This window comes from Solea senegalensis, linkage group LG17, assembly GCF_019176455.1.
Source record: "Solea senegalensis isolate Sse05_10M linkage group LG17, IFAPA_SoseM_1, whole genome shotgun sequence".
NCBI lineage: Eukaryota > Metazoa > Chordata > Actinopteri > Pleuronectiformes > Soleidae > Solea > Solea senegalensis.
In genome coordinates this window covers 18094159-18107624 of record NC_058037.1, presented here as the reverse complement: position 1 = coordinate 18107624, position 13466 = coordinate 18094159, and the positions used below count along the sequence as shown (strand labels likewise).

At 38.0% G+C, this 13466-nt stretch overlaps 1 protein-coding gene across 1 annotated transcript; it reads right to left on the bottom strand.

The window, feature by feature from the left end:
* Positions 1-1047: 1047 nt before the first annotated feature.
* Positions 1048-11912, bottom strand: cgrrf1 (cell growth regulator with ring finger domain 1). Its single transcript, XM_044048716.1, has 6 exons — positions 11702-11912; positions 11123-11259; positions 9278-9455; positions 8649-8796; positions 2931-3038; positions 1048-2121 (listed from the first exon to the last, which is right to left on the bottom strand). Exons 1-6 carry the CDS (start codon positions 11803-11805, stop codon positions 1771-1773), a joined length of 1026 nt encoding a protein of 341 aa, XP_043904651.1. The 5' UTR covers positions 11806-11912; the 3' UTR covers positions 1048-1770.
* Between the last annotated feature and the right edge of the window lie 1554 nt (positions 11913-13466).

Below are 13466 nucleotides of genomic sequence, written 5' to 3'. Positions count from 1 at the left end.
CAAAATATTCTAATTTATTCAGATGCACCTGTAAATACCTGTATTTCTGCTGTTACTGAACAGACCATGTAAGAAGTAGGTTTTAGCAGCTAGCCTGCTGTTAGCAAAAGATTGCTAAAATAACAATAAGTATATAAAGTTACAATATAGACAATACAACTTATGGTCATAGAAGACAACGGTGACCACTGTAGTTCAGTTAGTTAGTTTTAGGTGTAAAGACGAACATGTGGTTGAATACATAAGAGGTGGCTCACGCTGAAAATAACATTAGCTCCAAACTATGTTTCAAAAAGTGTTAACATTCACTTTTTCCACATTACACCAATATTTGTTAACTTATACAATACATTAATTAGTTAAATCTAAATATTAAATAAAATATAAATGTTCTGTAAAAAACTAAATATTCAGCTAATGTGCAAATTCACATGGTCAGTGACCAGAAGTACCAAAATAAAAGCTTGAGATGGTCAGACTGTGTTTACAGAATCAGATAACAAATATAAATGAACACGTGTGAGTGTAATAACAACAAAAGTGGAGCCATTTTCTTGACGCTCACTTTGACCCTGTATACACTGCTCTGAGCTGGACACTGAAAATAGTGATGCCAAATCATCACTACGTCATATTTTAATACACAAACAATATTTTTGAATTTCAAATGACAAATATTTATATTTAAATTTAATATTTAACATTTAGATCTAACTACACAGATAATGTTACAGATACTTTACAGAAACAATACTTTAATATTGTTTGAAGTCAAGTTATTTTCAGCCTCATAAACACAGAGTTTTGAGAGTAGAACCTTTTTGCTGAATCCATGGACTGAAAATGTTAATGTCAACTCTTTGCTTTACTGTCACATTTTTTTTATTATCATTGTTTTGTTTTGTCTTGAAAATAAATGAAAACATGACCATCAAGTGTAAAGACAAGTAGTCCAGCAAACCTTTGCCAAAACCTCACAAATTAGGTGTAAGCATTGTAAAAAGACAAGAAACCGGTCAGCAACAAAAACTGAAGCAAACAGTGCAGTTAAAGTAGAAATGATGCTTCATTTTCAAATCACCATCTTTTTGTTGATTGACTGAAGTCACTTTGCAAATCATTATGCCCTTGTATATTTATATATTTACCTTTAAATAATTCAAGCCATACAACATTCACAAATTGGAGGATACATAAATAAACTGTACATGGAAATATTACATTCTTCAAACATGAAACAACAGCAGTAGATTTTGTTGAAATCATGCAGCCGTTTATAAAACAGCAGGATCACACTTTTCATATATGTAGTATTTACACGTTTTTGTTCCCTTTCCATGACATTATCTGACTGTGCCTCACTGCCATCAAGTGGGAGGTTGTTCAATAAAACTAGAATCACTCCCGCAGAGGATTCTTTAAACTCTACAAAGTTACCAGTGAGGAGCCTCTGAATATCTGTGGTTATGGATGACATAGTATGTTGTTTATTTTGATTATTGTGAGTTTATGTTGGTAAAATCATATTTCTCCTACATTTATACATACATACAAAAAGTGTGGGTCAGCAGACGCAGGCTCTAATCCATCTTGAGGGTGGAATAGTGAACATGCATGCATGTGAAAAAGCTATTTGTGAAACCCATGTCTGGGCTCATGCTTGATATACATGGCTAATCACTGGATGTTAACTCACTGGGAGCATTCAGAGCATCCGGAATTAACGGATTACTCAGGACAGTTGATAGTGGCCATGCTGTAATTTATGGCTTAATTGCCACTGACTGTGTCAGACTGGAGTCTCTGTTCCGCAGCTGCTCCTTGTGTCAGGGTGAATGACTCCAGGATGAAGGCCCTGCAGATGGGGCAGTGCTGAAAGTGTGACATGCAGCCATCACATACACAAGCATGTCTGCAGGGGAGCAGCACCCTGTTCACTGCTGCATTCTGACACACCACACAGTCTCTGCCTGATCCCGCTGACCAGTCCTCGTCTTCTCCCTCAGGTGCTGGACTCGGCTCTGCTCTGAGGGCCTCCTCTGACGGTTTGTCGGGTGTGGTGCTGAGTTCTGAGTCAGGAGGCCCAGACAGCGCCGTGCTGTCTGCTGACATGAACAGAGGCTGCAGGACACAGCTGGCATTACTTTCTCACAGTGGACAGTTGAATAGTCACAGCAGAAAACCTCACACTAACAATGGGATGGCTCGGTTTTGTCATTGTCTGCACTGACTGCACTCTATGCACCCCCTGTGGTGAGAAGCTGCACAGACACAGAGGTTCACTCATTTCCTTTTGTGTTTTACCGCCCTTGGCATCTGCAATGTTGCATTACTGCCTTATTTAAAATCAGCATCTTAAGTTAACTCATGAGTTAACTTAAGATGCTGATTTTAAATAAGGCAGTAATGCAACATAACCTGTCAACACAAAATAACCTGTTAGTGGAGACATGTCTCCACTAACAGGTTATTTTGTGACTTTGGTTCTAGATTTACCTCAGTGACACAAACACACCATAAACAGGCAGCAGTCGAGCAGCAGCTCTGTGAGCTAAAAACAGGTGCAGGAGAGTGAGTGATTTACAAAGCTCCTTCCAGTCAGAAAATACTGTCTAATTGCAAAATTGCGGTACGGTTTGTTATGGTATGGTACGGTACGGTAAGGTAAGGTACGGTTTGGTTTGGTATGGTATGGTATGTTATAACCCTCTTGCAAGACATGCAGATTTCTGATAAGCAGTAGTTTGAGATTAAGTTCTGTCAGTTCAATTTTCATTTTGGCTAAAATGAAATTGCAATCTTTGACCATGTCTGTGAAATAACTTTCTGAAAAGGCACAAGTGAAACCATCAGCATTAATGTTACACACCACTCACGCTACTCGTTACACAGGTGTTGAATGTGTGTAATGACCTATTTACACGGCATACCTTTAATTCATACATGTTCCCCCGTGAAGTTAGAAGGTACTGAAAGAGAGCCCGTGCAGTGAGTTTGTATTTAACATCAGGAACATGAATCACCGTCACACTGGCCACCTGAAAAAAGAAACGATGATGTTTGATTCTGTCTTTACAGTTATAACGATGATATAAGAAACAAGCAAAACAACAGGAATAAAAAATATATAATGGTAATAAAAGCAATTGACAACAGATGTTTAAGTTCATTTATTTCCTGCATGGCCAATTGTATAGAATTGATATCATTTTCATTTAAGCCTGTCATTTTACATGCTGTATTTGTGCTACTTGTGTATTTTGTCCCACATGCTATATGTTGAATTGTTGTATTTTCATCTTATTTTATGTAAAGCACTTTGAATCACCTTGTGCTAAAATGTGCTATATAAAGTTGCCTTGCCTACATTTTTGATAATAATAGGCTACATTTAATCAAAGTATTTGACATGACTCATCACATTACATGAAGAAATGCAATGTTGGTTATCATTCTATAGGAAATAATCATATGACAGATCTATTGATTATTTATCTAGAATCATTTTAGCAAATCAAGCAATTCAATGGAGACGAGGACCCCTATTACAGTAAGTGAATGCAGGTGACAGCAAATCAATCATCTATCTCCTATCAATCAGAGGCCCTAACCCTTGTTACATCAAAACAATGATGATCTCTTTAAATTTCCTTTTATTATATATTTTTACTAATTAGTTTCATTTTGTATTTGTGTCTTATTTTTTATTATATTTTATAGCATTTATATATTTAATGTACTTATAGATAATATATAATTATTAGTATAAATAATTTCTTTAATACATTTTATTATGTATTTTATGTTTTACATATTATTTTATCATTCCATGACAGTTGTGTGTGTGTCTGTTTCTGTCTATTGGACATTCTTTGATCATAGATGGTGCTAAGCTTCACTTTTAGCCTGCTACAGACCAGGTTTGCCCGGCAGCAGTTACCATGGTTACTTGGCTGGCATTCACATGAGCCACCTTGGTGGAACAGGGTTGAGGCTCAGATTGATGGAACGGAAACCTGAGCCACAGTTATGGCTTAGCCATGGTTGAGGTTTAGCCAGAGTCATAGTTTCCATGGTTACTCAGTTGGGGCTAATCTCAGCCGAACTAATGGAACCGAACTCTCACTCATATTAGCCAAACTTGGCCATTTAAGCTTGGCTTTGCCTTTAGCCTGCTTGATGGAATACCCCCCTGGTCTTAAGCTTATAAAACAACCATTAAACCATTAGAATCCATCTACAAACACGCCCTTAAAATCCTGGACAAAAAAGGTCAACAATACCATCACTGCAGCATTCTAAACAAATAGAACATGCTTAATTTTGACAATTTTATCTCTCATATATCCAAATGGTCAACAAAATTGTTCACACTCAAAGATTTCGTCCTCTGATACGGCCACTAGAGTGACCAGAGGTACCACTAGAGGGCAGTGTAGTGTCCCAAAATGTAAGACAGCCTTTGCCCAATCTGCCTTTTCTTCAAAGGCTGTGAAACAGTGGAACAAGCTCCCATCTGAGCTGCTGAGCTTGAATTCACTCACTTCATTTGGAAGAGAAGCAAAAACATTATTTTTAAGTAACCAGAGATGTACGCATCTGTGATGTAAGTGATTTATTTAGATTATTGATACGTGATTGATTATCTGAGTGTTAGTGTGTGCTGAGTTGTGCTTTCTTAGATCATATCAGGATGTATGCTGGACGTATGCTGTCGGTTTTGATGTCTAGATAATGTATTTGAATGGTGTATTAACTTTCACTATATATATATCTTGCACTTTGACCCCTTCCCCTTAGGACTACAGATGGAAATTAGCTACTAAACTACAGTCTGGTACAAGCATCTCTGCTGTTTTATGCATAATGTAATTGTACACTGTCCTGATAAATAAAATAAAAATGAAATGAAAAGTCAGTTAATTAAGTAAAAGAGAAGCGTGTAAAAGTTTTTATTTTGTAAAACCTTACTTAAAGGCCATAAAAAGCCCAGAAGAAATCTTATTTCCCAGTGTGACATCACAGCTGTGTACGAGCACGCACAGCAAAGCACGGTCATGTGGCGTCTCTGGAATGACGCTACTGTCAGGGAACGAGGCGAGGGGGTGTCAGGTTTTAGTTATTTATTTGTCGCTCATTGACATTTGTCATCAAACTTATTATGGATGTATTAACCAGGAGAGGAGACTGACATTGTGACATAAATGACGGCGTGGACTGTGTGATGCACTGAGACCGGCACTCACTTCACCACTGAAAACCTGACCTGAGTGAAGGTTAGTATGTGATTAATATTTTATTTATTTTAACTTTGAATTTCAGACTGATGTTAACTTTGCATTGATGCACTGTTGATTACATATACTACTCTGCACTGCTGTAATATATCCTTTTTCCACACAGAACTGTATATTTTAATTAAACTGCATAAATTAAGATGAACAACAGTAATAATATAGATATATTAAAAGTATTTTACATGTTCATTTATCAATATCCTATTGGTGGCAGTAATGAGGCTTAAGCACTTGGCGTCAGCCAATATTCAAACAAGAACAAGGAAGTGCACAGCTGTTCCAATTGTCTTCTAGATTTGCAGATCAGGGAAATACCAAACTAATTAAGTGTATAAATGCTGTATCATAAACATACATTTAGAGCACCACAGCAGAAGAATGCAAAGGTTTCGCTTTCCTAGCTCCTAAATGGTGGAACAAGCTCCCATCGACATCAGGACAGCAGAAAGCCACCACATCTTCTGCCACGACTAAAAACACATCTCTTTCGACTCTACCTCGACTAAGACGACGCAAAAAAAAAGTTTGGCTTACTTCTCGCTCTTGTTTTTACCCAAATGTTGACATTTTTGCTCACCTAAAAATGTTGTGTTCCATTACAAATAATGCTATCTTCTAAACTGTGTATCAGATCCAGGAGTAAATACCTGGAAGTAAAAGCTGAAATGTTGTCTCTTATCAAACTCAAATGTCTTCAGGTTAGGGCAAACATAAAGGCATTGGTCTAACTGTTGTAATACTTGTGGAGGGCAGTGTATATCAGTCTTTGCCTGGTCCATGTTGAGTTCAACCAGCAGTCTGCCTTGCCACAGCCTCATCAGGTATGCGTCCCTGCAAAATGCATGCTGGGGCGATTTGTTACGGGTGCCTGTGAGCAGTGTCCATTTTTGTTGTTGATGTGTTGATGTGCACCTAAATACACATTAAACAAGTCGCACACATCTATTTTTAGTTGCAAATGTGAATAAAACACTTGCACTGTTGAACCCTGGGTATAAATGTTTTCCTACATTAAACAAGTATGATCATTGGTTATGTTCCTACTCAACAGTGTCAGCCATAATGAGTTGTTCCTGTTGGAGGAATAAAATATCTGCTACAGTTGCTAGTGTGCGAGGAGACTGTGGATTTTTCCTGGCGTATATCTACCAACTATTGTATCCTCAGGTTTGGTCTGGAAGCAGCGGAAGAAGTACTAGGCTTGTTGGAACACTTGTTGAATATTTAAAAAAATCAATGATAATTGAATGCTGTAATTACTATTCAAGTGTGTTTTACAACGGAAGCCCCGCCCTCTTTCCTCAGCCTCTAAAATGCCTTGCTCACGTACGACCATCGCAGAACAATAAAAGTGTTCTGAATCACAACACGCTCGCGTAGATCACCACAAGTCCGAGCAGGCAAGAGTTAGATATCGTTTGCCTCACAGCTGCTCGTCAGAATGCTATTACAGACAAACTGGTACACTTTATTTACAAAGACTTCATCTAAGAGCTTGAGCCAAGGATCTTAGCCGTGCCACCATCAGCGACAGAGTTACCACAGAGGCATATGACAGTCACCGCACGACCGCAAAACGACTGCAGCTCAGAGGAGACAAACTGCTGAAAACGTTGCCAGATGCATCAGCGACAAACTTGTGAGAGTAGAATGTGAGTCAGTGTTCTCTCTCCATCATCACGGAGCGCGGCTAATTATATTAACACTGACTAAAAGTTATATCTGGATATTTTTTTAGCTGAATGGCGATACTCGATATATATCTGGATATTTTTTCTGTGATGTAATTGGGGTTTCCCCCAAAGCATTATAGCATATTAGATAAAAGGATAAAAGGATAAAATGTTAGAGGTCACTGAAATAAAAAATAAAACAAATCTCTTTTTATATTGTCTGCATGACAATAATATACAGTCATTAATTCAAAAATACAATACAATAACAGAAACAAAAATGGACTAATGAAAAAATCAGAGAAAATGAATGCTTCAATGGGTTTGAACAATTTTCTCAATGATTTCACATAGATATTTAACACATAATTAAGTAATGTCTTATATTTTATTATCAATATGTCAAAAAGTGACAGTAATGGAAAATAAGTCAAAACTCTGTAGTGTGTGAACTATGAACCAGCTAGTGAACGATAAATCTAACACAACAAGAGAGGCGGGACTTAAGGCAGAACAGCCAATCATCAGCCAGTCACACTCAAAGCCGGAGAGGAGAAATACAGTATGTGCGAACTTGCAGCTCATGTATTGTGATTTTAACGCAAAATGAATTATATCGATACAAGCAATATTGTCTCGTGTTATATCGCGTTCAGAAATATATTGATACATATTAAAATATCAAGATATTGCCCAGCCCTATTATAATTTATTAAAATTTCAATTCAAAATTCAAAAAATAATATAAGGAATGGAATTCAAATGGAATATAGAGGAAAATTAATTAAGGCCTAATAAGTACCCTGTTAAATTTGGCAGTGACAGCAGCATTTCTTCTTTCCCTTATTTTAAAAAGCAAAAAACATAACTGATGCGAAGCATGTCCTACCTCGCCCAACAGGGAAATGAGTAGAGCAGATACGACTACAATTTAAAACTGGAACTAAATCCCAAGGCACAGTGCAACAAGATATCACACGTGGAGGAAAGAAGGCGGGGCTTGAGTCGCCATGTTTTAACACGTGTATTAAAAACATTTTAAAAATACACATTCGAACAGTAATTACAACATTTGATTATTGATTTTTTGAAAATTCTAATTATATTTGACTCCCAAAATTCAGCCGTGATCTCCGCCTATGCTGTGTAACGTAAACCCAATATTGTGTGAGTGCGCAGTTGGACCCGAGGTCCGTCCCAGATCAGATGCTGAAGAGACGAAGTAGGAGAAACGCTTATGCTGTGGCAACGATACAGCGATCACTCATTGTATCAAAATAATGATGACGAATTTTTGTAAAGGTAAAAATGTTGCCCTTTAACTAACCAACTATATGTAAATACACAATTGGAAAGATCAATAATCAACAATCCTAAAAAACTAAATTGAATGAAATAGCCTCTTAGACTGTTTCATGCTAACCTCATGTGTCCGTTTGTAATCCATAGTAAACATACATAATACAAATACCAGAGGGAGTGGTTTCACAAGGTTGACTGGCATATGAACACACAGCTATGTTGCTCGTGTTGCCTACTATAAGGAGAGCTGCCATCATGACATGTTCAGCCCTGTGAGTCATTATGACACATATACACATTAAATATTATAGAAGTAAAGTGTTCACCTGTTCCAGGTCTGTGTAGACTGTGCATGTAAAGGGACCAAGCTACTTACAATATTGTATGTGTCCCTGGCTTCTGGCTCTGCCAGTGTCAGCACAGCAACAAGAGGGTAGCGTTCCCTCGGCAACAGGCCAAAGTCTGTGATTCCCTGGTCAACAGGAATCTGTGTGTGGCATTCCTCTGCGTCTTCACTGCTGACACTGGGGAGGTGGAGTCAAGAAGCTGCTCCAGGATGAATATATATCAGCACCACACACACAAGCATCTCAGCAAATAATAGGAATGTGTTCACTCACATGCTATGATAAATTGGCAGCATTGGTTGCGGTTCTACAGAATTACATACATTGCCAACAAGATAAAGCAGTGGATTATCTAAGGGTTGGGACCACAAGGTGGGCTCAGGGATGATTTTCATACATTAAATTCAACTTAAAAACAGTTACAAACATATCTGAGCCATCGCTGTTACAATTGATAAGAAAAGTGTTATATTTGAAAAGATGTGATATATACTTTTTTTTTCTTGAGGTGATAGTGTCATTAACATTTTGAGATGTCAGCAGACACATCACAGAATGTCGCTCATGAATTTGTAAACAGAATCCTTTCTGCCCATCAGTGTATTTTTAAAGGGCAGTTTACAGTAAACATTCGTAAAGTTAGGACTGTAAAGGATACTGGAAGCTCTGGAGGTGATGGTAGCGTTGGTGTAGTGCCTCCTGAAAATGCTGTGGTGTGCTGAGCCTCAGTCCATGCTGATAAGACCGCAGTGCTCCCTGTAGAGCAGTAACCTCACAACCCCAAAAACAGCTCAAGACGCAAGGTTCCAGACAGCAAGGCCGCACTGATGCACCATCTGCAAGGGAGTGTCTGCTAATGTGAACATGGCCTAGCACACTTCACTTCATGTTCCATTAATCATACTAAAGTTAATGGTTGAAGCTAGGACACTCTTTGAAAGATTTATAACATATTTACTGTTGGTGATTTCTGGGCAATATACTACGGCCGACAGGGGCAAACACACTGCAATGACCCAAAACACATGCAGGAGGAGAAACAAGCTGCAGATTCACAAATGCTGCAGATTCAAAAACACAAACAAAAACAAATGCAACGTGAGAAACACACTGCAAAAGAAAAATTATCAGCAGAAAGAAACAAAACACATGCATCAACAGAAGCACACTGCAAAAACAAAACAATACAAAACTGAAAAACACACACAAACCAAAAAAACACACAGGACAGAAAACACACACAAAATTCATGTTTGTGAATATGCAGCTCCTTTCTCCTCCTGCATGTGTTTTGGATCGTTGCAGTGTGTTTGCTCCTCTCGGGTGACAGAAGCGAAAACACCAGCATATTCAAAAACGGAAGTGCTTGGATCTGTGGGAGCGCTCGTTTTCGTGCAGCTCTACGACTAGCTGTTATGATACTCAGGGACTACTTATTTCTTACTTTATTATTTATCTCAAAGTTGATAATAATTTTGTATTAAAAGTGCAAATCTGACTATTTAAACAATTTAAACAATGTACAGTAACTGATTTACAGAACATTATCAGATATCAATGTATACAATACTCTGAAACAAAACAGAAGTGCTCGGACCAGCCGCTAACGATACCTGGGGACTACTTATTTCTTACTTTATTAAAAGACCTTTATTAAGAGGTTAACACATCTTTATTTATATACAGCTATATTTCAGAGACCTATTAATCAGACATAAGCATCTGTACAAAGTACTGGAGACACTGATATGTGATAGTCTATGACTTTTCTACGCCCAGAGGAAACTACTGTCGGATTGAAACACTAATCATAAAAACGTTGTTACAGGAGGAGAACCTCTTAATAAAGGTTTTAATAAAGTAAGAAATAAGTAGTCCCCGAATATCATAACAGCTGGTCGTAGAGCTGCACAAAAACGAGCGCTCCCATAGAATATGCTGGTTATTTCGCTTCTGTTGGCCGAGACGAGCAAACACACTGCAACGACCCAAAACACACGCAGGTGGAGAAACAAGCTACATATTCACAAACGTGCATTTTTTGTGTGTTTTGAGGGTTGTGTGTGTTTTCTGTCCTGCGTGTGTTTTGAGGGTTGTGCGTGTTTTCTGTCCTGTGTGTTTTCTGTCCTTCGTTGTTTTGTGTGTTTCCTGTGTTTTCTCGGTGTCTTGTGTGTTTTGTCCTGCATGTGTTTTGAGGGTTGCGCGTGTTTTCTGTCCTGTGTGTGTGTTTTCTGTCCTTCGTTTGTTTTGAGGGTTGTGTGTGTTTTCGGTCCTGCGTGTGTTTTCTGTCCTGCGTGTGTTTTGGGGTTTGTGTGTGTTTTCTGTTATGCGTCGTTTTGTTTTTGCAGCGTGTTTCTGTTGATGCATGTGTTTCTTTCTGCAGATCATTATTCTTTTGCAGTGCGTTTTTCACGTTGCATTTGTGTTTGTTTTCCATGTGTTGGATGATAAGAACATTTCACATCTAACTGACTGTTTTCTTAATGATGATAACTGTTCTCACCAGTGACGGATGCTGGACCAGAGCCCATCGCTATAGCAAAGGGATTGGTCACCTGGATCATATGCTTCTCAGGAGTTGAGAGGATGGACTCTGTCTCATCTGAGCTGCGAAGAATCACAGGGACATCAAAGCCAAACCTGCAGGACAAAAACAGAATAAGTACAGAGCAAATATGCCTCGCTTCTCTCTTGCTGTTTTATTCATTATTTCCTATTTCATTCATTAATCTGCTGAGAATCACTATCACTGAAAGGCACCAAAAAGGACTGGGTTTAAAATATTAATTATTTTAACAAAGGCTGCAATGACTAATCAAATTTTAATAAACCACTAAACTCAATTCGTAGAAAAAAAACACCCTCATACAAAGACATTTTTGAGTACGCTGTCATTTTGAGGCTTGGTTCGTATTTTAAACTTGTTTTTTGTGTTGATGATTCAGCTCATGAACCCTGACAACACCAGGCGGAAGCACAGAGAGCTTCTTTCTGCAGTTCAGCAGTGGTGAAGTTTGCTGTCACAAGAAAGGAAAGAATACGAAAACAAAATGGCTAAGCTAACTCGGCTAAAGACACTTACCACCCGAGCACCACGGCAGCGGTAACAACGAAACACAACGACACCACGCTGATGTAAAACAGCGGCGAGTACTCATACAGCGTGACGAGGAAAACACCTGCCATGACCGAGAGGAAAGCAGTTTATAAGCAACTCCTCTGGTAAACAAATGGACCCATCCATGGGTACACTCCGCAGCTACAGTTACTTCTTCTTCTGCTGCTGCTGCTGCTGCTGCTGCTGCTTCTTCTTCTTCTTCTTCTTCTTCTTCTTCTTCTTCGAGGTTTTATGGCGGTTGACAAACAACGCTTTGGTGCATTGTCGCCACCATCTGGTATGGCGTATAGATCAAAATGTGACAGACAGACGACTTCAATCCCTGGGAGGCAAAATAAATAAATACAGAATATATATTATAATAATATACATATATGTATACATGTATATCCAGACACACACACACACAAACTGAGTGAGAAACTTATACACCTTACATTCCAACCTATTTCTTCCCAATAATAATATTTTAATAACAGTCACTCATGTTCTTTTGTAATAATGTGTCTTTCAAATCAAACTCCAGTCTGTCTGTACTGTGTTTATTGATTGTGAAGAGTGTGTTGTTTAATCCTATATGACCAAGTCTAATCCTTGGTATGACACTTTCCTCATTCCTGCATCTTTCCGTGTACATAACCTCTCCCACTTTCTCGTCTCCTGCCATTATTTTTGCCACCTCTCCTTTAGTTTGTGTTTAATGATGCTCTTCATTTCCATTTTGCTTCATTTTATAGCTAAATCTATTTCCTGTAACCCCTGTAATATATGCTGGTATCCATAAAAATGTAACTGTGAGTCCCCTCATCTGAATTCTGTATAGTGTTTGCTGTATTATGGGATGTCTATGAGTGACTGCACTGTAAGCTCGAGAGTGATGAACTTGTGAAACATTTTACACTTAAAAATAAGTGTTTTCATGATTTATAACAGTGTTCATTTTAAAGTTTTAACAAATGTAAACACGGGTGACCGTAAAGTTGCAGTAAAGTTTGTTTTTTCCTTACAGCACACGTTGGAAAATCCATTCAAATTGTTGTAACCATTTAAAAAAAGTTGCGTAAAGATGTTTATGGTTATAGTGCAGCAACCTAGTATCATTTTAAATGAAGTTAAATGCAGTGTGTAACAGCACTGAGCCATGGGGCGACAGATTCATCAGCAAACCAGGAGAGCACATTCTCCAAGAGATTCACACTGCTCCGCTGTCACAAGGACAGATTCAGGAAGTCATTCCTGCCATCATTTTACATTTTATGGGTTTTTTTTATATTGTATTGCTGCTATGTTAAAACAATTCCCCCTTGGGGTTGAATAAAGTATTTCTATTCTAAATAGTCCTGCTGTCTTCTGATGCTGCAGGGATTTAATACATTTAATGTAAAAGACGAAGCGTGCTGTGGACATCAGATACTGTAAGAAAACACACTTTCATCCTGCTTTAAATACATCAAATGTTATTTTCTGGGTCAATTTTGTTTGGAGAGAAAAATAAAATTATATTGAAGCATTAATGAGTTGCTTTGTTTGTTTTAAAAGGCGATCAAAACAAATTTGGGACAGTAGTATTGTTCAGGTTGTCCACTTTATGTACTGTCATGCTCTTTTATGTCTACTCATTGTTTTGAGTGGTTTGGACTTAGGGTTACTATTGCATTGACTTGAATTTTGATTAAATCTACTCAATTTCATATATCATGGAACTCAGTGTAGTTATTCAGATCTGCTT

What these genes read in the sequence shown, in the direction of transcription:
- cgrrf1 (XM_044048716.1), bottom strand. Translation starts at nt 11,805, where the DNA reads ATGGCAGGTGTTTTCCTCGTCACGCTGTATGAGTACTCGCCGCTGTTT. An exon ending in GCTGCCGTGGTGCTCGGGTG is followed by an intron (nt 11,260 to 11,701) that starts GTAAGTGTCTTT and finishes TTTGTCCTGCAG; the next exon opens with GTTTGGCTTTGATGTCCCTG. An exon ending in GGAACATGTATGAATTAAAG is followed by an intron (nt 2,122 to 2,930) that starts GTATGCCGTGTA and finishes TGTGTCCTGCAG; the next exon opens with CCTCTGTTCATGTCAGCAGA.